At 41.5% G+C, this 24,816-nt stretch overlaps 1 protein-coding gene across 2 annotated transcripts in view; it reads left to right on the top strand.

Annotated features, from left to right (window-relative positions):
* ABLIM1 (actin binding LIM protein 1) overlaps positions 1 to 24,816 on the top strand; it is a 191,958-nt gene that overhangs the window by 26,085 nt on the left and 141,057 nt on the right. Inside the window, exon 1 of one of the 2 annotated variants that reach the window (XM_050976310.1) lies at positions 20,818 to 20,978. The exons of the other annotated variant lie outside the window; for it this stretch is intronic. Within the exon in view, the coding sequence (XP_050832267.1) occupies positions 20,939 to 20,978 (40 nt within the window). The 5' untranslated portion in view covers positions 20,818 to 20,938. Of the gene's footprint in view, positions 1 to 20,817; positions 20,979 to 24,816 lie in introns of those variants that run through there. 2 annotated transcript variants of the gene reach the window in all.

The raw sequence follows: 24,816 nt of genomic DNA, 5'->3' as shown, positions 1-24,816 counted from the left end.
AGGGTGCTCAGTTAAATACAAATCATGGGAAATCTGTAGAAGGGAAAATAAAAGTGCTTGGTTATAGTTTTAAGATCCTTGCAACAGACTTTTGATGAAATTAATGAAATGAATGAAGAAAATGAGTCTGTGACACTAATCCAAAATACAAGCAATCCAAATTCCTAGTTTTAGTGAAATTAGAAAACAATACTTATATTTATAAAACACCATTTTTCTTCTCTTTTTGTTTCCCCAAGACCAAATTGGTATATATGGAAATGTCACTAAAACAATTTTTGCCCTATAACACATCCTTTAAGATATCTTGCACTTTTCACAGGTGTGCATTCTGAACACAAATCCAGTTCACTGGTAGGCACCCTGTAATCCTCTCATTTCCCAACCCTCTAAATTCACTAAAATAAACTATATTTTGTGGAGATCTTGACAAAAAACCCCCTGTGGTATACTGTAAAAGCAGATGATGGCAAGCATGTTAATAATCTCTAGGACACATTGCTCAGTCAGTGGTTTTGGGGAACTCCAAAGGAATAGCAACATTCATTTTGTTACCACCTTCCAAATACTTCACCCCTAGCCTGTGGATAAGTTGTGTTTGCAGAGCACAGACATGTCCTGGACATGTGCACATGTGGGTGGGCATGAAGGTGACATCCCTGGCACGAGGGGCTGAACGTGCTGTGAGTGCCCAGCAGGGCACAGGCAGCTGCCACTGCCCAGGGTGCTCCAGAACCTGCCCAGAAATGGGATGCACAGGGCACTTGCTGGAGGGCTGAAGTGTCCTGGCAGTTGGTGATTTCTTCAGTGCCCTCCTGTCTCTCATTTCTGTTTTGGTGCTGTGGAGAAGGTGTGTTCAGGGCTGTGTGAGACCTTTAACTTGTATTGCCTCTGCTCCTTGAGTGGCATCTCAGAGTTTTCCATGTAGGGTTCTGAGCTTCCTAATGTCATGAAGATTAGCTGTGAGCAGAGAAGGGGAAAATGCAAAGTGCATTTCATTTACTTATATGTTCTTCTAGAGGTTAAATCTTCATGGAATTCTCTTGTGTGAAGCAATTTTGGAAACCTGCTTTAGCTATTGATCTGTACATATGATGTCTGTGCCAAAAAATTGATGCTGCCAATACAAGAAGTGAAATGAACAGGCAACAATGTCAACAATGTTGACTTACTTTTGATTTCCAAAGTAATTTTAACTGCAGGAATTTAATAAATATTATTTTATTAATATTATTTATTACTATTTATCTAAGGGCCTCAGATTACAGGCATGAAAAGTGAGCATGCATTTTCCATAACCTGTTACTGACCTTTGTCTGGTAGGAGGGAGAAGAATGTTTTTTCTGGACTATTTCTGAAGCAGAGCTATTTATATATCCTTTTCAATCCTCTTCCCTAAACACTGTCCAGTGTTCTGGTGGATCTTTTTGTTTGTTTATTTACTTACACATAAACTTTAAGCATAGTTAGCTTGCCATACTGTTCTAGCCCAGGGAGAGCTGCCTGTAGTAGCAGTAGCATCTTTGCCAAAAGATGACTTCACTGCTTGCAAAATATTTGTGAGATTTGGGACACTTTGCAAATGATTAGTGAAGTTTGCAATGCTCTCTGGGATTCATTGGGGTGGAAGAGTATAAACATTACATCTGCCATTTGCATCTGTTTCTTCTCATGGCAGTGTGCTTCTCACTTTGCAGCAGAGTAGAAACTCCATGAGACCTGGGACTATGGTAGAAACACCTCATTACAAGGAGCTGCAGTTGTTCTCTAAACTATGCAGTCTATTAAGTAATCAATAATATCTTATGTGTTCCTACTTTTGAAAATAAAGAGATTCTTTTTTCTTAAACCATTGTGTTATATTTCGTATTCAAATGAGTGTAAGAAGCTTACCTTTTTATTTTTGCAGCTGCATGCAAATGAAGAGCATTTCCTTTACTAGTTATAAAAGGGATTTGGCAAAAGGCAGACTGTTCAGAAGCTGCATGGTTAGGTGGTAGGTGAGACTGACATTAGAAAGATATTTTATCTTTTGAAAGTTTTTTTTGTTTTAAGCCTTGCATTGCTTATGCCCTCTTTATTTTATGCTTCTGAGTAATCATCAAAGTCATACATGAAAGAGGCCCAGACTTCTCTGGATTCTTTACAGCATGGACTCCACATCCTATAGAACTAAAAAACCCATTTGCTTATTTAAAAGAGAATAATCTTCATGCAGGATATTTTTAAGAAGATTTACTTCAGCAAATCTTTTTCCATTTTGAAAGTTCAAAAGCCTGAGAGTTACAAAAATTATGTGTTTAATAATTGTCTTTTTGTTTTGAAACCTAAAAAGTGTTACTGCCATTTAAAAATCAAACAGAAAGAGTAGACATCTGTATTTTGCTATACAATTAAGTTTTAAAAATTGACAGAAGAAGCCAAGGTAAAACCTTATAATTTGTATAGGAAAAAAAGGCAAATTGATGGGGTCAGTTAAGGAACAGAAAACCAGAAGGATGGAGGAGTATTCCCCTGCTCTTGGCTGTCTGGTTAAATTGAGCAGATATTCTTTCTGAGGCTTGGTGTGTGTAGTGCCTAATGTTATTTTCTCTTGTCTGGAACATTCACCTGATGAGTGAAGATGTACAAGTTTATTGCCAGATTTATAAGACTTTGCTTTCTGCTGTTACAATTCCCTTGCTGTTGCCCCAGAGTTCCCAGGATTCCTGTAACAGGGAGGAGGATTAGATGGATGTTAGCCTCACTTTTCTTCAATTCAGAGCCACTGACTTGCCATTGTTGATGAGTCTGACCACTCACATTTTAGAAATGGTGTTTTTTAATGAGAAGAAATGCAACTTGCTTTAATCCATTGCTACTGGAGCATGCGGCTGCCTGCCAGGAGTGTGGCTCTGATATGTGTATAATAATACAGCAGGGGGCTGGGGCAATATGGATGAGCCTGTGTCTATTTTCTCCAAAGATTTAGGAAATTTCTTGAAATTTAGATTTTATTACTGAAAGTTGGTTTAAACAGATTTGGGTACTCTGGCAATTGGATTCTTAGTGACAGTGCTATATGAAGCTGTAAGGGAGTAGAGTGGTATGGTACAAATGAAAATGATGGAGTACTTAAGTGTTTCAGTAAATACTTTGAAATTATTTTTCTGTCCATTTTATCTTGAGTGTTGATTTAGCAGGAACAGAATGGTGAGGGTGGGTCTTTTCTGTTCCTTTAAAAAAAAAACTTTGAAAAATATTTGGATAAGTTCTTTAGGGTACCTAGTAAATACAAGTACTATAGTTTTTTTTTTTTGGTTCAAATTTTAGATAGAATTTGATTTTTGAGAGGTTACAGGCAGACCATCTTTAATCAGATAAAGCAAGAGATTCAGTTATGTGATTGGTAATTCTGTTTCCATTTCTTTTGCCATCCTTGTCTTGTTCCTTTCCCACACTGCATTGTCTGTTTTAAGCAGTATCAGGAGCAGCCTCAGGTATGTGAGTATGGTGTTTTATTTGGTGAGCTTCCTAGGCACACTTCTCATCCAGTCCTGTATAAAGATTCATTTACAGAAAAAGGAGTTTAAACCAAATACTTCTAAAAGGTATGGACTATGTATCTGGGCCTGTCAGCCTTTTTTATCTGAATAAATAATTCCTATTCAAGTGAAACTGTCTCTCAGAAATATCCTAAGATGAATCTGTACCTGTGAGCAGTGTTCCTTATCAGCTTTACCTGAACACTTGCTGACTGCTGATAAGGTGAGAGGAGAAGCACTGTCATGTGTATTTTCATTAATGCAGATGATCCCCACCTCCTCCCTTTTTTCCAGTGAAAGCAATGAGTACAGACGTGTTTGACTTTGAAACTGGCAATAGCAGCAGTGCTTAGAAGAGCTTTTAGAGATTGAGACTTCCAGCAAATTACTGATGCAACAGAGTAGAAGAAAGTAAAACTTACAGTTTCCTCTTGAGGCCCCATCATGACAATTAGCATTTTACCTTCCCCAGGCTTGCTGCTTTCCTTCCTTGTTTAGTCTTTTCAAGAGGAGAAAGTTACTGCCAAGCACTGGAGGACAAAGCCAGTCAGTCTGGAGGCAGCACTTGTAACAAGTGTTTGCCTGCCCAGGGACAGTGTAGAAACACACACTTAAGTACAGGAATAAACAGGAATATTCCATTGCACCATTACACAGAATATGTTAGCTTGAGCTTTTTGGTTTTAGGCCTCATCAGGGAATTTCTGTGAGGGAGGAATATCACAGGTTCTTGGCCTATCAGTGATATTGACATTGGATATTTGTCAGTGATGCTTTGCAGTGTAGCAGTGAGCTCCTTGGGAAGGTGCTGGATGATACCATGAGAAATCAAGATTCTGACTGCACTGAAGTTTCTGAAACCATTTCAGAGATCTGCAATCAGATTTTAATGTTGTAGTTGTTACTTCTTTTCCTCATCCACATTTAACTGCTTGATTATTTTTAGATGTATCAGTAAGTTCCTCAATACAGATAACAGGGTCTGGTTGATTAATTACGGTGCTTTCCACAGTGTTGCAAGAAGCTGTATCCCATGTAATTGACAGCCTCTAGTGTTAAGTGTTACAGTTTGCTTATACAGCTTTTACCAGTTTGTTTCCTGTTGTTTTCTTACAGTTTTACTGGTAGAAGTCATCCCACATAAGGCTGCCTTCCTTGAGCCTGTCCTCATTAGGCTGTGGGCTTGCAAATAGAACACTCAGCAAAGTGACAGGCTGCCTTTGTTCTCACATCTCTTCATCTCTGCTTTTCCTCCCTGGGATGTCTTCAGGTTTTTTTGTCTTGAAGAGGATAGGGGTACCCACAGGTTTCTGAAAGTCAATATTGGACCTCTCTTCATTCTATTACAAAATGTATATGGACAGTAAAACAAAGTGAAAAAGTTGTTCACAGTTAAAAATAACTACTTTAATCACCGGGTGAAGTTCCCAGGCTTCAAACAATCTGCTGTGCTCCCAGGGTCTGGATTTGCCCCCAAGCAACACTGCATTGTCAAGTCCTATCCAACAGGCCCTCTGGATGTGAAACCCCTCCTGCTCACCAAAGGGGAGCTCTGTGTATCAGGACTTTGTGTCAGCCTACTTCACAGTGACCTGAAAGTTGTAGAGTTCTTTGAGTTCTTTGGGACAGATGGTGCTATATGCACAACTCAGAGGACAGTGTGGATGGCTGGCACACATTCTGTAAGGCAGCATAAAGTCTGGTCTGTTTCTCTTTCATCTCCTGCATGAGTGTTACATAAGAACTTTCAGGAAACCTACAATTAAAGAAGGCAAAGCACTTTAAATATGTATAGGTTTTTGTTAGTGCTAGTGTTAGACCTGAGGCAAGTGGAAACAACCATTGTTTTCCAGTGCACATTCATTTTAACATTTTATCATGGTGTGCCCAAGATTCCTCAAGAATTCTGACACAGGTGGGATTTCAGCTCTGACATCTTGGATGCCACTGCAGGCATTTCATTACCACCTCCTTCTTGCTCTTCCCTGCTTCACTCCTGCTGCCTTTCTGCTCGTGGCTCTGTCTTGGTAATGCTGGCACCTCCACAGCAACACCCAGTCAGCAATGCTAAAGACAAGGAGAGAGAATCATGGTGAGCCCTTCCCATCACACACCCTCCTCGTGCCTGCACATTGCAAACCCATGGTGACTGAAATAGGAGGCAACACAAGGACAAAGTTTCCTGGTTCTGTGCTGCTCCAGTTTCACTGACAGCACAGCTCAGTCTGGAGTCCCAAAGGTTTGCACTCACCTGAATTTCAGAGTAACTGCTAAGCCTTCAGTTAGCACACAGGCATTGGGCTGGTTTTCCTTAGGAAGCCAGTGTCACACCAGCTGGATCAGTGCTCAGTTCCTCCACTGCTCATCACTTTAGGTACACGAGCAATAAATACAGATTCTTGCCACATATAACAGAGCCACTCCTCCAGTTAGGCAAAAAAGGCTATCTGACTAATTCTATTCTTTTACTAATGCTGTAAGAGAGTAGAAGGTGACTTAAAAATGATGATTTTAGGGAACACGTGACATTTGAGAAAGTGGGGAATGCTGCTTACAGCTTGTTGTGGAAAATATTAGGAAGATGCTTGGCAAGCAGTGTGAGTTTCTTCTCAGCTTGTTTTGCCTCCCATCTGTCTGTTTGACTTTGTTCCACTCTGCAAATGTAACTTCCTTGCATTGTCGACTTGTGAAAGGGTGTTTGAAGGAAATGGTTCATAAAAACTTCATTAAAGGTTTGGGGGGAAATGGCAAGAGCAGTAAATTTGTCAAAACAAGTTATTCCTGTGCACGAGTGAGGCAGCTGGCAACCTTGGCTAAAAGGAAAACCCTCAGTGCTCAGCAACTGCTACCAGATCCTAGAGCCTATTTCCAGCTCTGAAGACTTGTGTGGCATGCAGGGTGTTTGGGTGCATTGCTTTGAGCTCCTCCAGCAGCCTCTGTGCACAGTCTGCCCTTGGGGAGGAGCTGAGGGCTGTGGAGTGCAGCTCAGATCCCAGCTGGCAGCACCTGCAGCATTCCACTGCCATTGCCTCTCTGTTCCTTGTCCCTCACCTGACCTCCAGCCAGGACCTCACCTTTCCAGGGGACTGGGGCTGGGACAAAGGCTGCCCCTAGCAATTCCAAGGGCTGCTTTGCTGGAGCACACAAGGCTTTTGCTGCCAAATGTTTGTGGGAAATGCTGTGCTTTTCTGTGATGCTGTAATTGCAGATGGCACCTGGCTGTGCTGTCCCATGTGCATCTGTACAGGCACCAGTAAAGAACCAGCTCCCTGGTAATGGGATTTAGGGAATACTGGAGTCAGATGAGAGAAGGATTCTAATTATAACAGATTTACCTTTTGTTCTGGGTGAGTTAAACGTGCTCAGAACTTCTGTGGGTGTTATAGTCCTGGAAAAGAAACTAAAATATATGAAAGAAGCCATGCAAGTGGTCCAGGCAATCCAGTGTCTCTGGATCACTTTCAGATATTACTAGGTTATTTTCCCTTTATCCAAAACAGTGAGTTTTACAGCCAAAATTGCTTTGGTGTTAGAAGCAAGAATGTGACAGCCTTACACGAGAACATGTTGTGTTACAGGGCTTAGTAAGGACCAGGAAGATATTGCAGGAATATTTGTTTCTTTCCATTTGTTCTCTGGCCTCATAGTTTGACACGGTTTGATGGAGAGACATATGAACAATTGATCCAAATTAAATAAAGAAGTGAATTCAGAGTTAAAGGGGCTCTGATTGATCTTAATTTATCCTTGTAATGAGCTAAGTGAAATTGATAAAGGTCACTGTTACTTATGAATGAGAGTGTCCACAAAAGGCTTTGAAGTAGTTTCTGTAATCCATTTCAGATGTTAATTTGAATTAGTTTTCCGAAATGTCTGCAGGCAGAAAACCCATTATAGTCTGTGTGCAAAGACTGCCAGCATTCAAAAATAATTCTGCCTATCTACATCCTCAGTGCCACAGCAGGTAATTATTGTGGAGAGGGATTCACTGCAGTATCCCAGTGGGCCATGTCCCCAGTGTCCAAGATTCTCCTCTCTGGGAGACCATTGCCTCAAGCCTGCATCAGGGACTGAGCACTCATTCTAAACCTGGTACATTCTGCCTACCTCCTACTGCCAGTGCAGTAATTTACATTTGCTTTACCCTGGCTCTGATGTTTGCCACCTTCACCCACAGCTGAGAGAGCGAGCCTTTAAACGCTTTTTCCAACACTTAAGCCAGAATTATTCTGTGGTTCAGCTGCTGGGTGAGACTAATGCCAGGTTCCCCAAGGAACAAATGCACCACCTGGCCAGTGAGCTCCAGCTGTCTGGCTCTGTGCCTCCAGGGCCTCCTCTACTGCCAGATCTTGCCAGTTAGTCCCAGCCTGTAATTTTTTGTTGTTGCTGTTGTTCTTATTAGTGACTCAGCCAAGATTGTTTTAAAAAAGCTGTCTCTCTTCTAAATTCAGGAAGGCTGTAAAAAAGGAGGGAAGGATGGGTGCATGGGAACTGCTCTGAGCTATTTGGTATGTTTGCTCTCTGAATTACAGCTTGAATATCTTATGTTGTGCCTGTGCCACTCTGCCACGTGGAAAAATTGAGAATATTCTTACAGGCTCCTTTCTCTGCTGGTTGAAGAAGGATGGTTGAACATCTCTTCAAATTCAGAGCCCTGTCAGAGGGTATTTAAAGGTTTGTGCTGGTCATGGGCACTAATTTGACATCACAGGAGATCTCTTTTGAACTTGAAGCTGCCTGGAAAAGGCCTCTGCTTTTACAAGCTCGTTCTGAGGAAAAGGCAGAGGTGATTTTTTTTTTTTTATTTTCTGTCCTGTCTGTTGCTAAGTGCACTGACTCCCCAAGAGTTTAGTCCCTTGCTGTTGAGTCATTTCCACAGCAGCAGTGCCATGGATCTGAGATCTGCCACAAGGAGGTGGCACACCAGGGTCACAGCTCCAGGGCTGCCAGAGCCACCACCAAGCCATCAAGGGCTCTGATATCTCCTGCCTTGCTTGTGGAGCCTTGGGCAGCCCAGGCTAAGGCTGAGCCTTGCAGAGCTCTGTGTGGCTGCTGTGCAGGCTGTGCTGGCTGGCTCTCAGCAGTGTCCCTGTGCCAGCCCTGCCCCTGCTCAGAGCTCTCCTGGAGCATGGCTGGGCTGCTGGAGGTGGCTCTCAGACTGCTCTGAGGGCACACAGACCTTCCCTCTGTGTTGGAAAGGCATTGTCCCCAGCTCTGGAAGAGATGCCACCCTCAGGGAACACGGTGCTGTGTTCTAACCCCGTGGGGCAGCCAGGGACAGAACCTGGGGGTCACTTGGACAGGCAGCAGTGCAAGTTTGTTTGTCAGTCTGTGTGTGGTTGTCTGCAGAGACCTGCTCCACTGGGTAATGGCCCTTACACAAGAAGTTTAAGTGAGAATTCAATTAAGGAAAGATTGGGAGCCATCCTCCCCTCAAGTAGATTTTTCTTTAAATAGAACTTCCTTATTCTGAGCTGCAAATAGGAGTTTCACTGCAGGCAGCTCTGAAATATGCATTTCAGCTTCTGTATTATTTAGTTCTAGGACAGGACAGTTAATTACCTCTCCAAGGCACTGGAGCTACTTAAAATATTTCCAAGGTATTCCCAACTTGTCTCCTGTCAGCTTGCCTTTCGGTAGTTTTATTCATAATGTGTATTTAAATTTATGAGAAGATGCCTTCACATTTGGGTGTGTGTGTTTGTGTTGGAAGGATCATGTGCTCTGCTCTGGCAGAATTGAGTAGGAAGCAGTGCCTTGTAGAGAGTCAGGATTTATCATCTGCTTTAATTGCATTATATGCTGGAAGTCTTTTATTTTTTAAGCAACTTCAATGGGACAGATACACTTAGGCTATTTTTTCTCCTGATTTTGATGTATCTTAACCCAAAAGTAACATCATTTGCACAGTAGAGCAGTGTTTTTAATTTCTGACAGTGTAAAATGCATGTTGGGCTGGAGGTACTGCTGATTATTTCTAGGATTAGATTTTTGCTTTTCTTACATGGCTATAATTGAAGAACAATAAGAATGACTTCTGTGATGATACAGCTCATTTGTTTAGTTTGGAAGGTACTCTCAAATTTTCTAAATGTGACTTTTTGGAAAATGGGAATTTCATGATAGGATTCCAGGAATTTCTGCTTTTCTAGTTAATTTATCATCACAGTGAAGATTATGTCTGTTTGCTGAGGCAGATGACTAGAAAAGGGGGGGTGGGCAAGGGGGATTTGGTATGGCCAGATTAGAGGGAGATTTTAAAAGACAGTTCTATAACATATTCTGGTCCCTCTTGGAATAAGTTATGGGTGGCCTAGAGATGGGGGAAAAAAAATCTCATATCTTTGATACAAAATCACCTCTCTTAAATGGACTATATAGTATTTAAGGGTTTTGGTTTCTTCAGGTTTTTTTTTTCCTTTTCATTGGTTGATAACTCCATAGTTCCTTATTATTTTAGTATTTTAGATTGATGAAAAAAATAATAATAACCATAAATTTAGTCCAGACACCACCAGGACAATTTTCTATCCAGGGTTCTAGTTTAAAAATAGCATTTAATCTGAAGCTGAAAATAATTCTGAGCTGGAAAAATCAGTGACACTGTAATAAAGTTATCTGGAAGCTGAGCTTCTGAGAATATGTGATCCATGTGAAGGTGTCTACATAAAAAGCTCAGTTGCTCAGAGTGGAACAAAGGATTTATGTTTCCATTGCAGGTGTCTCTAAGGAATGTGTTGTTCAGCCTTTCCCTTTGCTGATGGCAGACAGGTACACCAGGTGGAATTTGGTTTTTTCTGCCTGCATTGGCAGCACAGCTGACCTTGGGTGCAGCTTCTGATCCCTTTAGTGCACAAAACCAGCCTGCTAAAAGGCCAGCTGTTTGTTGGGTGGGGTTTTTTTTACTGGAGCTCATGATAAAAATGAGTAGAATTGGTGTGTGGGTGTCACCAGTGTGCATAACCTGCTGACTAAATGCTCAGTTAAATGCCATCGTAATTTCATTTGCTTGTATTAATTTTTCTTCCTAAAATTGTTCCAAGTGTTCTCAGAGGCTGAAGGCTGGAATTGCCTTCTGATTCATCTGGGCTGGATGGCTGGCTGTAACAGCCCATCCTTTAAATAGAAGAAACAGACCCCATCTTAGCTGCTTCTGTTCTTTGCAGGAGAGCAGATTAATTAATAACAGGAGAAGGAGGTGTTAAAAGGCATTGCTGGTATCCCTTCTGTGAATATAATAGGGAAAAGATGGACAGAAGGAGTAAGTTATTGTAGTACAGGGGAAAGGGAGGAGTTGTCACTGGTGACACAAGCACTGATTGTTTCCATTTCTGTCTGGACTTTGGTGTGCAGCGGGGCTGCAGCTTTGAGAAGTGCACTCACTGTTCTCCCAGCCACTGCACAAAGAAATCGATTCCACATGGCAGAATTGTGGTCAAAGTGGGGATTATGGGCCAAATGGGTGGACTGAAAGGTTTGTGGGAAACTGGCTAGACCTTCAGGCTTGAAGTGTCAGTGTCCAGCTAACAGCTTGATCAGGGCTTGATGCTGGAGCTGCTCTGTCCAACATCTTCATCAGTGACCTCAGTGGTGGGGCAGAATGTCCCCTCAGCACGTTCACATGGGACATCAGGGTGGGAGAAACAGCCAGGGCACCACAGGGGAGAACAGGGCTGCCTTTCAGAGGGGCTTAAGCATTGTGGAAGAAAGGGCCAGCAAGGACTGTGTGATGGCAAAGGCAGTGGCAGTCTTGCACATGGGATGGGGTTGCCATTCTGGGAGCAGCTGGCCAGGTGGCATCTCTGCAGAAAAGGACTGACAGGTCCTGAGGGGCAGGAACGTGACTCAGCAGTGTGTCCTGGTGACACTGAAAGCTTGCTGCAGAGCAGAGTAAGATTTACAAGATTTGGCAGAACATAGCTGGCAGATAGGGGAAGTGATTGCTCCTCTATGTTCAGTGCTGAGGGCTTCCTCTGGAATCGTTTCCAATTTTTTTCCAGTTTTACATTCACCCTCCTGTGAAAAAAAAAAAAAAAAAAGCTGACAAATGAGCAACTGCAGCAGAATGCTGATTAGGGATCTGGAGCTTGGGATCTACATGGAAAAGCTGGAGGCACTGGCTTTGTGTGGGCCTGGGGAAGAGAATGCTAAGGGCAGGCACAATTGATGGTTTCAGCTGCCTGAGTAGCTCCATGTTTTCTGAGTAAACCCCATCCCACACTCTCCTTGGTGCACAGTGGAAGGTGGAAAACAGCAGTCACAAAGTGCACCAAGAGAAACTCCAACTAAATAGAAGGAAATCTTTTTTCACCATGCATGTGTCCAAACCCTTGATAAGATTACCCAGAAAAGTTGTCCAGTCTCTGGATATTTTCAGACATTGATGGAAAAAGGCCCTGAGCAACTTGATCAGGTTTTGGACCTACCTCTGCTTTGGGCAGAAGCTTGAGCTGGAGACTTCCAGAGGTCCCTCCTTTCCAGCTGGATTTGCTCTGTGATTCTCTTTTAAGGCTCTGGGAATCTGATGGCAGTAGGCTGCTGCATCTAGGGGCTCCTGCCCTTCAGCAATTCGACCTGCACGCTGTGATCTGCACTCAGCAGGCACAGGCTGTACCTTTTTTAGGCTGAAATCTTATCATCCTTACTCATATCTGAAGTGACAGTGCTTGTAAAAGCAAGCCCTGGCCATGAGGTAGGATCTGACATCAGAGGAGTTCCAGCATTCACGTGAGCAATGATCTCCTCCTCCATCCCCCAAGCATTGCTCTTGCTTCTCAGGGCTCTTCCTTTTAAACTTTGTCCTCCTGGTGGTGAATGACCTCACAAATGAGTGATGGTCCATGTGAATTTCAATATTTTTGGTCTCTTGTCCTGTGTCTAAATCCTTGGCAGATTTCTGCTTGCTGTAGCAGAAAATTAGGGCAGGATGGAAGAAGGAGTTGCACTCAGTGGAGCTCTCTGTGCTCTGAGGGTGGTTTACAATGCATGGGGCACTGAGCAACAGGAACAGCAGTGAGGAATCTGAGGAACAGCAGTGTGGAACTGCCACTTAGATATGGCAGGTAACCCTGGAAATGGTTCTCATTTTCTGTCCTTTGAAACACAGGTGATAAATAAATAAATAGAACCACTGATTCTGTCAGGTGTCCCTTGTGTGTTTTAGCTAGAAGCAGCTGCCATTGTCCTACTTCTAAAGAAAACATGCAGGTGTACAAGCATGTGAATGTGGATTAAAAGAAGAACAAATCTTTCTTTCTTCTGGCTTAACAGCCTATATCAATTTTAATCCTGCTATCAATTATAATCCTCCATATTTTTGCTTGTGTAATTTCCTTTACTGCTTGTTTGTTTAATAACTGAGAGCAGTTGCTCCTGAGATCTGTTACATTAACACTTTCAGTTTTCTCAGCTTACCCTAGCAAAATAAGAAAAACAACCAAACCAAACAAACAACACCACCTCCCAACATTATTTACTCAAATTCACTACTGGTTAACATCCTGATATGATATATTGAGTCTATTAATGAGACATGTTAAATTTATGGTTGTAAAAAACTCCTTTTGTTTAGGTTTCTTTATCACCTTGCTTTAATCCCAGTGATAAGAAACAAATTCCTTAGTCTAGAGTCACATTTCATATGTAGAAATACCAGAGGTGATAAAAATTTAATGAAAGAATTTTTAATATAAGCCAACAGACTGAGATAAAAATTGCCTCGCAGCAAAGAAGAAAAAAGAGTTATAAAACATCATTTGAATTCTTCCAATGTGCTTATCTATCAACAGTGCCTAATACTTAAAGCAAATGTAGGACTATAAAAAGCTGTAACTGCTTGAGATATTTCCCTTCTAGCAGATTTTTGAGCCTTGGTCTTTAGATATATTTGTGATTTATCTGAGCAATTCCAAGTTATTGAGGGGACAACTTCTTTTTTTGTTGGACCACACTGTTCATTTGTTCTCATTTTTAATATTCCCATCAGGTGCATCTGCACTTAAACCAAACAAAAACTGTCTTGTGGATTCTAGAAATTGGTTGAAATTCAGTTTTACCTAGAAAGAGACCTTTGTGTGCTTGGGGACTAAAAGGAAGGATTTTGGCTGTACAGGTGGAGTTTACTGGGGTGTGAATGCCAGAGAAGAATGCTGATGCCTTGTTTGATGACAGGATGGTGCTGGGTAGGTCTCTAAACAGGGATGTGATGCTTCAGTTCAGTCAAAGAGAAATGTACCTGTCAGGACATGCCTCAAAAAGTGTATGATATTTTTGAAGGGAGGAAAAAGGGCATTTTTAAATAATGGATGAAGTTGTGACAAGAGAAGTTTATCAACATCCCATAAATGAATTTGGTATAGGAGCTAAAGGAAAGTTAATCCCTACACCATGGAACTTGCCATTGTTACATTGACTCATAGAGTGGAAAGGACATTTAAGATCATCATGCCCAACTGGTAACCCAGCAGTGGCACAGCCACCACTAAACCACGTCCCTGAGTGCCACCTCTACAGAGCTGTTAAACACCTCCAGGGTTGGTGACTCCACCCTTCCCTTGTGCTGGACAGCCCTGTCAGTGGGGAGCATTTTCCTGACATCCATTTGAAACCTTCCCAGGCACAGCTTGAGGCCATTTCCTCTTGTCAGTTATTGGGAGAGGAGTGCAGTTCCCACCTCGCTTCAGAACTCCTCACAGAGCCTGATCAAGTCAGGCTGGAGCTCCATCAGCTCTGCAGGGGTCTCTGGGGTGCTGCAGCCTGTGCCTGCTGACAGCCAGCTGTGAGCTGCCAGGTGTGGAGGCTGCATCCATTCCTTCCCTCTGGGTCTGATCCTTTTCCTCTCAGTCCCACACCTCAATTTCTTACACAAAAGAACAGTGAACTCTTCACTTCAGGGATGACATTAGCATTCTCCTTTCATTCTTGCAAAGGATGTAATGTCACAGAGACACTGTTAAATTACACAAACTTCCCTTTCACAGACTCCCACCGTGGCGTGTGGGATGCTGACTGCTGAGGATGGGAGAGGCTCAGGAACCCCTCACCCTGAGCATTGCTCACTCCTGGTGTGTCCTGTCACAGCCTGAGGAGCTCCTGAGCTGACAGCCCTGCGTGATGTGTTGTACTAAAAGTCCTGACACACTTAACGCTGCTTTTGTTAAGGCTGAAGAAGAACATTTGCAATATTGACTTTTGCCTGTCGCTGTTTATGCTGTGGGCTAGAAATGTCTGCATTTTCATGCAGGATTTGCAGAGAAAATTTGGTTTACTTCCCTGTTTCTCTTAATCTCTTTGCAGGCATAAACAGAACCCTGCCTCACTCTGAACAATATTCAGGGCATAAGAAAAGTTTTTACTGACATTAAAGAAAACAGTGGAGGCACTGTTTAAGCCAGCTTCTTTTTCAAAACAATGCTGTTTTGCTCATAGAGGATAGTCTTCAGCATTTCTGGTCTGGTTTAACTGGCTGTAGCAAACATTCACTTCTTCAAAATACCCGTGGGAGCATCAGTAAGCTTTTTTCATGGGCAGTGCTTACAGACCTAGGCTTTATTAATGTAATGAAGACCAATTACATTAATGTAATAAAGACCAATTTTTTTGTTGTCTGACAATCATTACAGCTATTACTCATTGTGAATTAATCCCTCAGCCAGGCCTTTTATTTAGGTCTTAGCTGACTTCTTGAAAGGTGGAGTCCTCCTTGGAAAAAAATTAAGGATGTAAACATTATTCTGCCACTGACAGAATCTGGATATTTTTCTTTTCCAGGAGAATTGTTTGGCAAATGGATCACAGTTGCAGCTAACTTGTATCAAAATTAGGAGCACTGAAAAAAAATCTGCACTTGACTTCTTAAAAGCAATTAATGAAACAACAAATTATGATTTCAGTTCTGTAGTAAATAATTTAGTAACTCCCTGAAGCTGAAGGAAAAGAGATGGAAGAAAATTAGGAGTCAGATTGTCAGGTGATGTAAATTGATCTCTCCACTAACCTAATCTCTTTCAAAACGAAAAGGAAGTATCAGGAAGAAAAATCAACTATAACTAGCAGAGGATCTGGCCCACAGTTATTTATTGTAAAGATCTGTCAAATGCCAGCCTCTGATGTATTAAAATTACCTATTTAGGCTTAGCACGCTTTCCTTCTGAAAGAAAAAACATTTGCTTAACCAAAAAGATGCCAATAAAAAATAGAATTACAGAAAAGTTAATTAATGAGATAATTCTAATACATCCTGTTTTGTTTCTTGGCAACAGCAAGCGTGTGACAGTCAATTGCCTGCCAAATATTTTATCTTCATGTTATCCATTTGTGATCCGTTGCCTGGCGCCTGAATTAAAGCCAAGTCAGGGGAAAGCAATCAGTAGCAGCAAGTTTCCAAGCTACCTTGGATCCTGGAAAAGCAGAGGGAGCTAACATGTTTTTGTGGCTTTACAAAGACTCAGCTTAGCTTAGGGAATGGCAAATTAAGTAAATCTTGAAGTGTAATGGGAGGCTGCCATTTTAATCTGGAAACTGTTTAAAGCTCGGCGCATCCCAACTGGAATATCTGTATTTCTAACGAGCACAGATTGAAATCCCAGTAGAATTGACTCAGTCTCCTTCCTTCCTGCATGGATATGTTGGGGAGTGTGCAGTTTACCCCTTCTCTTTGCCTTCTGATAATGACTGTGAGGACAAGGGTGCCTGGGCTTTTTCATCAGGGCTGTCGCTGCCTCAATGTGTGACCTCGGAAAATAACTTGGCGTCTGGATGGGTGGAATTTTTAAAACGAGCTGCCTAAAATTAGGCATCTAAAAATAAACAGCTCGTATTCATGAAGATGTGAAGCCTTGTTTCGGATTATTTTGCTGGAAAAAATTAGCTCCTATGTTTGTTTACCTGTAAAACTGAGCAGTGTTGGGGGACATGATAAAATATTGTAGAATCTTTGTGCAGAAGAACAGTGTAGAGAATTTTTTTCCTTCTTTTTCCCAAGGATATAAGTATTTTGGCCTCAACCTAATCAAATCAAAACAAAAACTCTCTTGGAAGCATTTCTTCAGACAGCACTGGAATACAGGATGGAGCTCACTACTTCAGAGTGTAGATTAATAAAAAGCAAGGATGTATTCCAAAAGGAATTAGGAATAAAAGGGGCAAATAGGTGCATTAGTAGCTATTAAACTCTGATCTGGAGGCAGTCTAAAGCTAAATCAGCATTTTGCTGCAATGTGAGAGAGAATCTAGAAGGATCTCTGAGTATTTGCCCTGGTTCTAAAGCTTTTTCCCTTAAGCACTTCCTGTTGCAGGTTTTAGATCTTTGTTTATGCCTTAACTAATTAAAATACTGTACGAGTTAATTAATGTTTTTAAAACACTGAGACCATCAAATGAAATGGATATGCAAGAATTTCAAATGATGGCTGAAGGGGGAGGGAGGGTCTTTCCCTTACTACAGAGATTCAGTGTTCTGCCCTTGGCCCAAATCTCTCTCATAATGAATTTATCTACAGGCTGCTGCACTGGATTCTGGAGATGTCTGGTATGAGTAGCTCTGGGTTAATATGGGCTTCCTTTTAAAACCCTGTGACAGTTTACAAAATGCTCTGGGATACCCTAGGATGAAAGGTACATAAATGCATGTAAAATGCTATAATTAGGATGCAATTAGAAATGCACAAGAAAGGAGTGTTTGCTTGGCTGCACTTTATATGTCTGTAAAGTTTCGTTTTTCTGGAGCACAGGAGACATGGCATAATACTTGTTCTAAGCAGTTACACTTGAAAATAATTGCTGTGTGCCAGCTCTGGGGAAGTTATTGTAAATTGGTTTCTGCTGCAAGGCAGAGACAGTGAAACTGATGTAATAATTTCAAAGAACGGGGCAAAAAATCTGGAGGAATCACCCCTGGAAACTGTAAATGAAAAGAATTGCCAGCAATCAGGAGTGTCAGCCTGTGTTGTGAGGAAAATCGTTTGCTGAAATAGTGAGGAAGAGTCTGCTTGTAATTTTGCTCCTGTGGTGTGTTGGTGGTGGCACTGTCCCTTATGAACCAGCTCTGGGAAAAGGCTGTGGCACCCACAGGGACTGTGCAGGGGCATTTTCCATTATATGGGACTTGAAGTGAGATAAAATATAAAGATCAGCCATGAGGGAACAGGGTAAGTTCATTTCCTTTGGTAAGAGCATATTGGTATCCTTTAAAGTCTGAAGTTTTTTGGTTTTTTTCTTTCTGGGTTTGTTTTTTTTTTTTAATAAATAATTTTCTTCAAACATGAGGTGTGATGGCTAGACCTTTGGGTTGGGATTCATGAGACCTTGATTCAGTTTCTAAGCTGGGCATAGAGATTTGTTGTCCTGGAAAGATCTCTCACTTTTCCCAGTGTTTTCCTCATCTGTGGTATGGAAAAACTATCTCTACAGGGATTAAAATCTTCCAGGGAGCAGGCTGAGCTAAGGTGGTCCAAGGTCATCTAGGAAGAAATTCTTTTGAAACTTGAAGGAAAAACTGGGATGCCTTGCCTAATTCCCACTGGGTGCCATGAGAGTGTGCTGATTCATGGATTTGTGGTTTTCTGAGGTGGCTGATAAAATTCTTGATTAGTAGGTTAGTCATAAACTACCTACCAGCAGGCTACTACCCTGCTAGCAGGTAGTTTATGAATGTGGGAGCTTCTGTTTGGGTTATGTGAAGACTGCAGGGAGAAAAAAGGGTGATTAAAAAAAGGAAAATTGTACGAATGAACCTTTAATTTCAAGAAATGTCTGTCAGATGGTTGGTTTGTATGATGGAGTTGTAGAGAACACTGTTGTCTTTTTGTTTTTCTGGCAACAGGGTAGTTCTGTGTATCCCTTGCAGCACGGGGATTGATTACTTCAGTCACTTTGTAGGAATTACAATAAGCCTGAGAGCTGTGTAGGATGGAATAAGCTAAATCCAATGAAATTGCTGGAGAACTAACAGGCAGAAAGTCTCAGCTGAGCTTTAATAGCCAACAAAAACATCTCTGCTGAGCATAACACACTGCAGTATTTCCAAGTCTTGTCACTTGGCAAGATTTATGTGGCTTTTTTTTCTTTTCATGAGAACAACATGCAGTGTTTGTGGCAGCACACTGGCAGATTTCAAACACTCTGAAATTCCTGGAGACTGGACCTTCAGCTTTGGGAAACTGAAGGTCCTGAGGGGGGACTCAGAACTTGTACAACAAGAAGTGATGGTGGTGTACAAAGCTGCAAGGTTATGATTGGTTAACTGAACATAAATGAAAGTGAAAATGCAATAATCTGTATTACAGAGGTGATGTTTTGTACATAAACAGCCAAATAGATGACTTGTATTTATACCTGTCTTGAATATGATGTCTAATGTTGTAGGTACTAATGACAGCCAGCTACTGAGAATGTGATGACTTGTACAAAATGGAGATGTGAATTGAATCATTCTCATCTTCCTTCTTCACCTCTTCACCTAAACAAAAAATACATAAATGTGGTTAACAGAAGAAACCACACTGGTGAACTTGAGGAACTTCTCTCCTTATTTCTGAGCCAATGGAGCTCCTTTTCACCATTTTATCTGGGATAGAAACACAACATGCAGTTGTATCTAGGAGCAGAGTAAATAAAATAAATAAATTATAGTGGTCAGCACTTCTTGGGAATATAGTACTTACATTTTTTGTCTGTAGAACAAGAATAATTGTATCTGCTTAACATGTCAGAGGATTAGTAATGGTAATTAAAGTGTGGAGTGCTTTGATTATTAAAAAGAAGAATGGGGATGGAAAGAAAGCAATGTTTCTGATGAGTTATTCATTTTCAGTCAGGCATGTTAAAGTCTAAATGGAGTAAACACCCTGTCCTACTCTCCACTTAATTTGGCAGCAAATAAAATTTATAAAACCACAGGAGAACAATGTCAGGCTGAGAATAAAGGTAGAGAGACTGGGTTCTGTGCCTGTGTTTACATTTGTCTGCATCTGAATGACTGCATTTTTAACCAGTGGCTGAGATGACAATTCATTGTGGGAAAAATGAAGTCAGGAGTCCAGTAAATTCAGGATTTAGTGTCTGAAGGAGGGAATAAAAGTACCTGGCCAAAATTTGGTCATATTTAGCAGTTCCCAACCAAGAAGCCAAAAGTTTTTATGTGTTTCGGGCATCTTTTCTTTCATGTTTAGAGGAGAAGTGGTAATTTTTTTGTCACCTGAAGTGAAATCTCAGTGATAAAATGGGATTCTTTTCTCAGCAGCATCTCTCAGTCCATAATAATATACAGAGGAGAGTAAGTGTGTTCTAGAGAGGGCTTTAGGTTGCAAGTTGTCAGTTTCTGCACCTTGTGCTTGGCTGCTTTTCAGTCAGATTTCCTATGATTAGGGTTAAACAACTTCTCTTTCAGTCTTCCCTCTCTCCTCCTTCCAGGGGAACTGATTTTCAAGGTTCTAACCATTAGTATGGGTACAGTGGAGAAAGAGTGAGAGAGGAGAAAGTGCAGCTCAGGAGGTGAGAGCAGAAATTCAGAAAGAATCTGAAAGAGTTAAAGGAGACAGCTTAAGGGTTCTGTGGATGATTTAATGGACATGGAAAGGAACTGGGAAAGCAGACAAATGGAAAGGAACTGGAAGTAATTCTGGGGATGGTATTGCCAAGAGGATGTTCCAAGGAGGTAGGGCAAACCCGATGGTGCTGAGGATGTTGGATGCAAATCAATCAGAACAAAAAGATTCATTAATTCAGCTGCTCAAGGAACAGTTTGTCTCTGGGTATGTGCAACTGCGTAGAAGGAAATGCCTGGAAGTCTGCACTTACAGTCAGCCTGATTGCCTCTGCTGGGAGGGGTGTTGTGGGAGCAGGGAAGATGCCTGGGACTTCAGTTTTCCCTGTTCTAAGTGTGTGTGAAAATAGGTAGCAGTGTTTCTTTCACAGGCTCTTCCTCCTTTGTCTAGGTGCAGTATAGCCATAAAACAGCAGCAGTGGAGTGGAGATGAGGTGCAGAGGAAAACAGACAGAGGAAAACAGACAGAGAACAGTCCCAGGACAAAATCACCTCTGGCTGCAGTCAACCTTTAAGGCTGCTGGTTAGGATCCTTTTGTATAAAAAGAAAGTTATCAATAATATCAGCTGGTTTGAGATGGTCAGAGCAATAAGTCATGTCCTTGTTTGAAAGACAGCATACCAAGGTCTCGATTAGTAATGGAATAATATCTAGAGGAAAACACTCACTCTTCCTTTAAACTGTTTGGGAACACAGACACACCTATTCTGCTTGGGCCACTCCCTTTCATACTGCTCAACCCAGGAAATAGTAGGAGTGGAGCCATAGAGTGAGCCACCTCTGGAGGCTCTCACTTGTTCCTCCAGCTTGCCATCTGTCTCTGTGAGGCTGTAGCTTTTGGGGTGCAGGAACCACTGCCTGAGAGCACAAATGGAACTGGAAATACATCAGAGCTCTGCAAACGGCAAAGGTTTGTCCTGGACTGTTGCTCTGTGTCAATCTCTAATGATAAATGACAGGTTAAGCCACCACAGGACATTGGTTCTTGGATTTACAGAGGGAAATCAGGCTGAGGAACTAATGTTGGAGTGAAATTGGGATCTTTCTGATAAGAAAAGCAGTTTCTTTATTTTGGTTTGTTTTTCTTTACTGATTTAAGAGTTAAGCACCTCCCCAGCCTGGTGTGCTTTATGAACAGTGGACTTTGTTACTTGGCTGAACAGTGTGTGCATGTACCCATGTGCTGCTCCTCTGGAATGGAAATCTGAGCAGAGGGAGCAGAGCACAACTCAGTGGAATTAAACAGGCTTTTTATCCAGCTCTGTGTATTTTTGTAAGAGATAATTCCCTGCTGTCTTTTGAAGTTTACCACTTTCTAGCTAAAGATGATGACAGCATGCTGGTGCTGTGGGGTGAGTTCTGCAAAAGGGGTTTTAGAGCTCTGTAGTGGCAGGTGGGATAAGAGTTCAGAGTATTGCTAATTGATGCTTTGAAAGAAAAGCTGATAACGTGTCGGTGTTAGGTGCTCTTGGGGGCAGATTTCTTTGGTGTTTAACCTCAGGAAGCCCTGTGCAGTCTGTGAGTTACTGGCTGAGCACACCTACCAGTTCTTGTCTGTCCTGCAGCCACCTGTCAGTGCTGCTGTCCCTGCACAGCAGGCAGGAGGGGTGGCTCTTCAGTGCCTCTTGCAGGTGTGTGCTGCCTTTGCCTGGTTCAGGGATGACTGTGCAGCACTGGGTGCCCACCTGTAGCACCCTGCAACGAGGTGACACTCCAGGCACTTCTCTCCTACACACCTAAAGCACATTCAGCACAGTTTTGGTGGTGAGTGCTGCTGAGTGAATGCTCTCTGCATCCAAGAGGCATGCAAATCTTAGTTTGCTTAGTAAATATTCCTCTTTTTTCATACCACAGTCTCAGATAAAGGAGGGGGAAGAGGCATAAGTATAAAAAGGTATATTTTGCTTTCTTAGGAACTCAGGTGTGGGTAGTTGCTTTCTCTGCTATGCTTGGACAGGTAAATAAACCATTTGATTTCAGGGTTTAGAGGCTGAAGAAGTAAAGTCCTGTTTTCTTCTTTGCATTGTCTAATCCAGTATTTGCCTCTTAAAAATAGATATCATCTACCTCTGTGGGTCTGGAGATTAAAAAAATGTACAGGTAGACATATTGAAGAACTGGGTATGCCTCTCTATGAAAAGTGTCCCTTTACCTTAAAAAACCCCAACAAAACAACAGAAAAATACAATTCAAATTTTCTACCAACTGTAACAACAAGAAATTATTTTTTCATCCATTACTAGTTAGTCTTTTTAGTCCAAGCACCTAACCTAGTGTTGATTTAGATATAGCAGTTTTATTTCTGTTCATTCTCTCAATGTGGGCTGAATTAGGTGTGCAGAATTCCTTTTTCCATCCTTATTTCTTTCCTAATTTGTTTTAATTTTTTAATTTATTTTTAATACAAATTAATCTCCACAGTGTAAAATGCAATAGCATTTGGTTAAAACCAGCAGTTTCTGTGTATTCTAGATGTGGCACTTGGGGCCATGGTTAGTGCTGGGTTAACATCTGGAGCCCATGATCCTGGAGGTCCTTCCCACCCTAAATGATTCTGTGTTTCTCTGACTCTATGATATTGCTGTGATGTGGGAAACAGCACACCATGATGTGAATTTAACCAAATGAATATGTGATCCCCTGGTCCTGTGGGGGTTCATTGTGCTGAGGTTAGGCTGAATCTCTGGTTTTGTCTCCCTGACCAGATACACTGAGAACTGGGAAGACCTTGCTTGAACCTCTGCCTGCTTTGGTTGGTGCTGGTGATCTGCTGGGTGGGGATGGAAATCTCTTCTCTCTGCTGGGTCCTAGTAGATAAATTCATGATTGCCACACTGAGAAAGCACAGAGGAGACAATTGATCCTTCTCCCTGCTGCTCTGTAGGTGTTTGCACTTTCTCTTCCCTAGTGTCAGTAGGGGACTGAAGCTGTCTTGAAATCTAATATATAGAGAGATAACTGCTTGTCATTTCATTGAAGTTGGTAATGAAAACAGTTGTTTAGTTTGACTTCTATTTTTAATCAGTTTCACAAGCTGGCTTTTCTCATTCTAGAGAAATGATCCCTTGATTCTCTTTGTCAGCTGTCCATGTCGAGGTGGAAGACTTGACCTCATTCTGATGATAGCCCAGTAAGCAGAAGGAAAACTGAACTTTCTGTGCTTGCTCAGAATCAATTAAGTGACTCCAGGAACAGTACTGTGAGGATCTGGATTTCAAAGAAAGCATAAATATTGGGGGGAAGCTCAATAACCATCAGAACACCACTACAAAATGGTGCATTATCTTCTAATTTATTCATGGTTAAAGAGGAAATAACTGGGAGCTGCCAACTTGTTTCAGTCTGAAAATATGCACAACATATGTTTATAACATAAGGCTTTCTACTGATAAATGCTGTAGTGATCAGCACCTGTTTTAACTGATTCATCTGAAAATTTTGCTTAGTGCTGCTTAAAGAAGTTCATCAACCAGTTTTTGTTCACACAACCTGACAGGTTGGCTGGTTTACCTACTTTCTTTAAATATTTTTGTTATTGCTTAGCTCTTCTTAATTGCAGAACTATTTCTCAATCAAACCAAGACAAAACTCTGAATAAAAAAATTGAAGATGCCTAGAGAGTGTTAATACCAGAAGGGATTTTGAAGCTGAACTGCACAGAAAAAGGATTTTTTCTTTTGGTCATTGATTTGTGTCAGTGGTAAATCTGTGTATTAACCAAATACCACAGTGGTAACGTCAACACAAATAAAAGGAAACTTAAGTTTTGCTCTAGGCTGAGGGAGTGTTTACACTTAAAAAAACCCAAACCAACCACCCTCCTAGTATGTACTATTAATAGTTGTTTACATTCTACAGAAACTGAAGAATCAGGCATCTCATTCAGTTACATTCAGGCATGAAGTAACTGTCTAGATGCAATATTTAATGTATTTTTAATACCAGGAAGTAAAGAGACTCCCTAGTGTTGGCTAAGAATGAGCAGAAATCCTCCCTCAAAGATGACCAGGCCATCTTGACTTTATATTATGCTCTAGTTACAATTAATTTAAAATTAATTGAAATCCTGCACTTGTGTTTGAGGTTCAGCTGCTGGAAAAATGATTTTACTTAGTAGCCCATGACACATAAGACCTTAAAAAAAACCCCACCTTAATTTATGGTGTTTGGTCCTGCAGTGGAAGGATAAGATCAAGAAATTCTTGCTGAAGAAATACTGCAGTAAATCATTGCTGCAAATACACTGTGGTAAATATCAGTCAGGCAGTCAAAATAGTGGTCTTCAATTCTCTGTGGGTGCTCCATTTGGCTCATTCACCATTCCAGTAATTTATGATATCACTGGAATGATTTCTCCCACTATTGTAAGACCTTATTTCCTATTTCCTCCTGCAGAACTGTAGCTTGCTAGATTGTGAGTGCCCTCCACTACCACTGCAAGCTCAAGGCTCTTGATTTAGTGCTATCTTTGAATAACTCTCAAAGGATTGGATAGGCACAGCTTCACAACCCTGTACATGTCAGGGAAATATTCCAGGGCATGGCTTGCCCTGTGTGGAGTGGCACTGGTAAAGAACAAACCCAGCTGTACCTGTCATCAGATCAAGAGCATGTTTCTCCTTTTCAGTGCAGTGCCAGCTCTGGAAGTTTGCTGTGTTTCTCTGACTGCTGCTTTTCCTGGTGCTGCCAGATTACAGCTCTTGCTTGAGGAGACTCCACTAAACTATCAGTAAAATACAAGTGTTTGT

The sequence above is a fragment of the Serinus canaria genome, chromosome 6, assembly GCF_022539315.1.
Source record: "Serinus canaria isolate serCan28SL12 chromosome 6, serCan2020, whole genome shotgun sequence".
In the NCBI taxonomy this organism is placed as follows: Eukaryota; Metazoa; Chordata; class Aves; order Passeriformes; family Fringillidae; genus Serinus; species Serinus canaria.
This window is presented reverse-complemented; position numbering and strand designations above follow the sequence as displayed.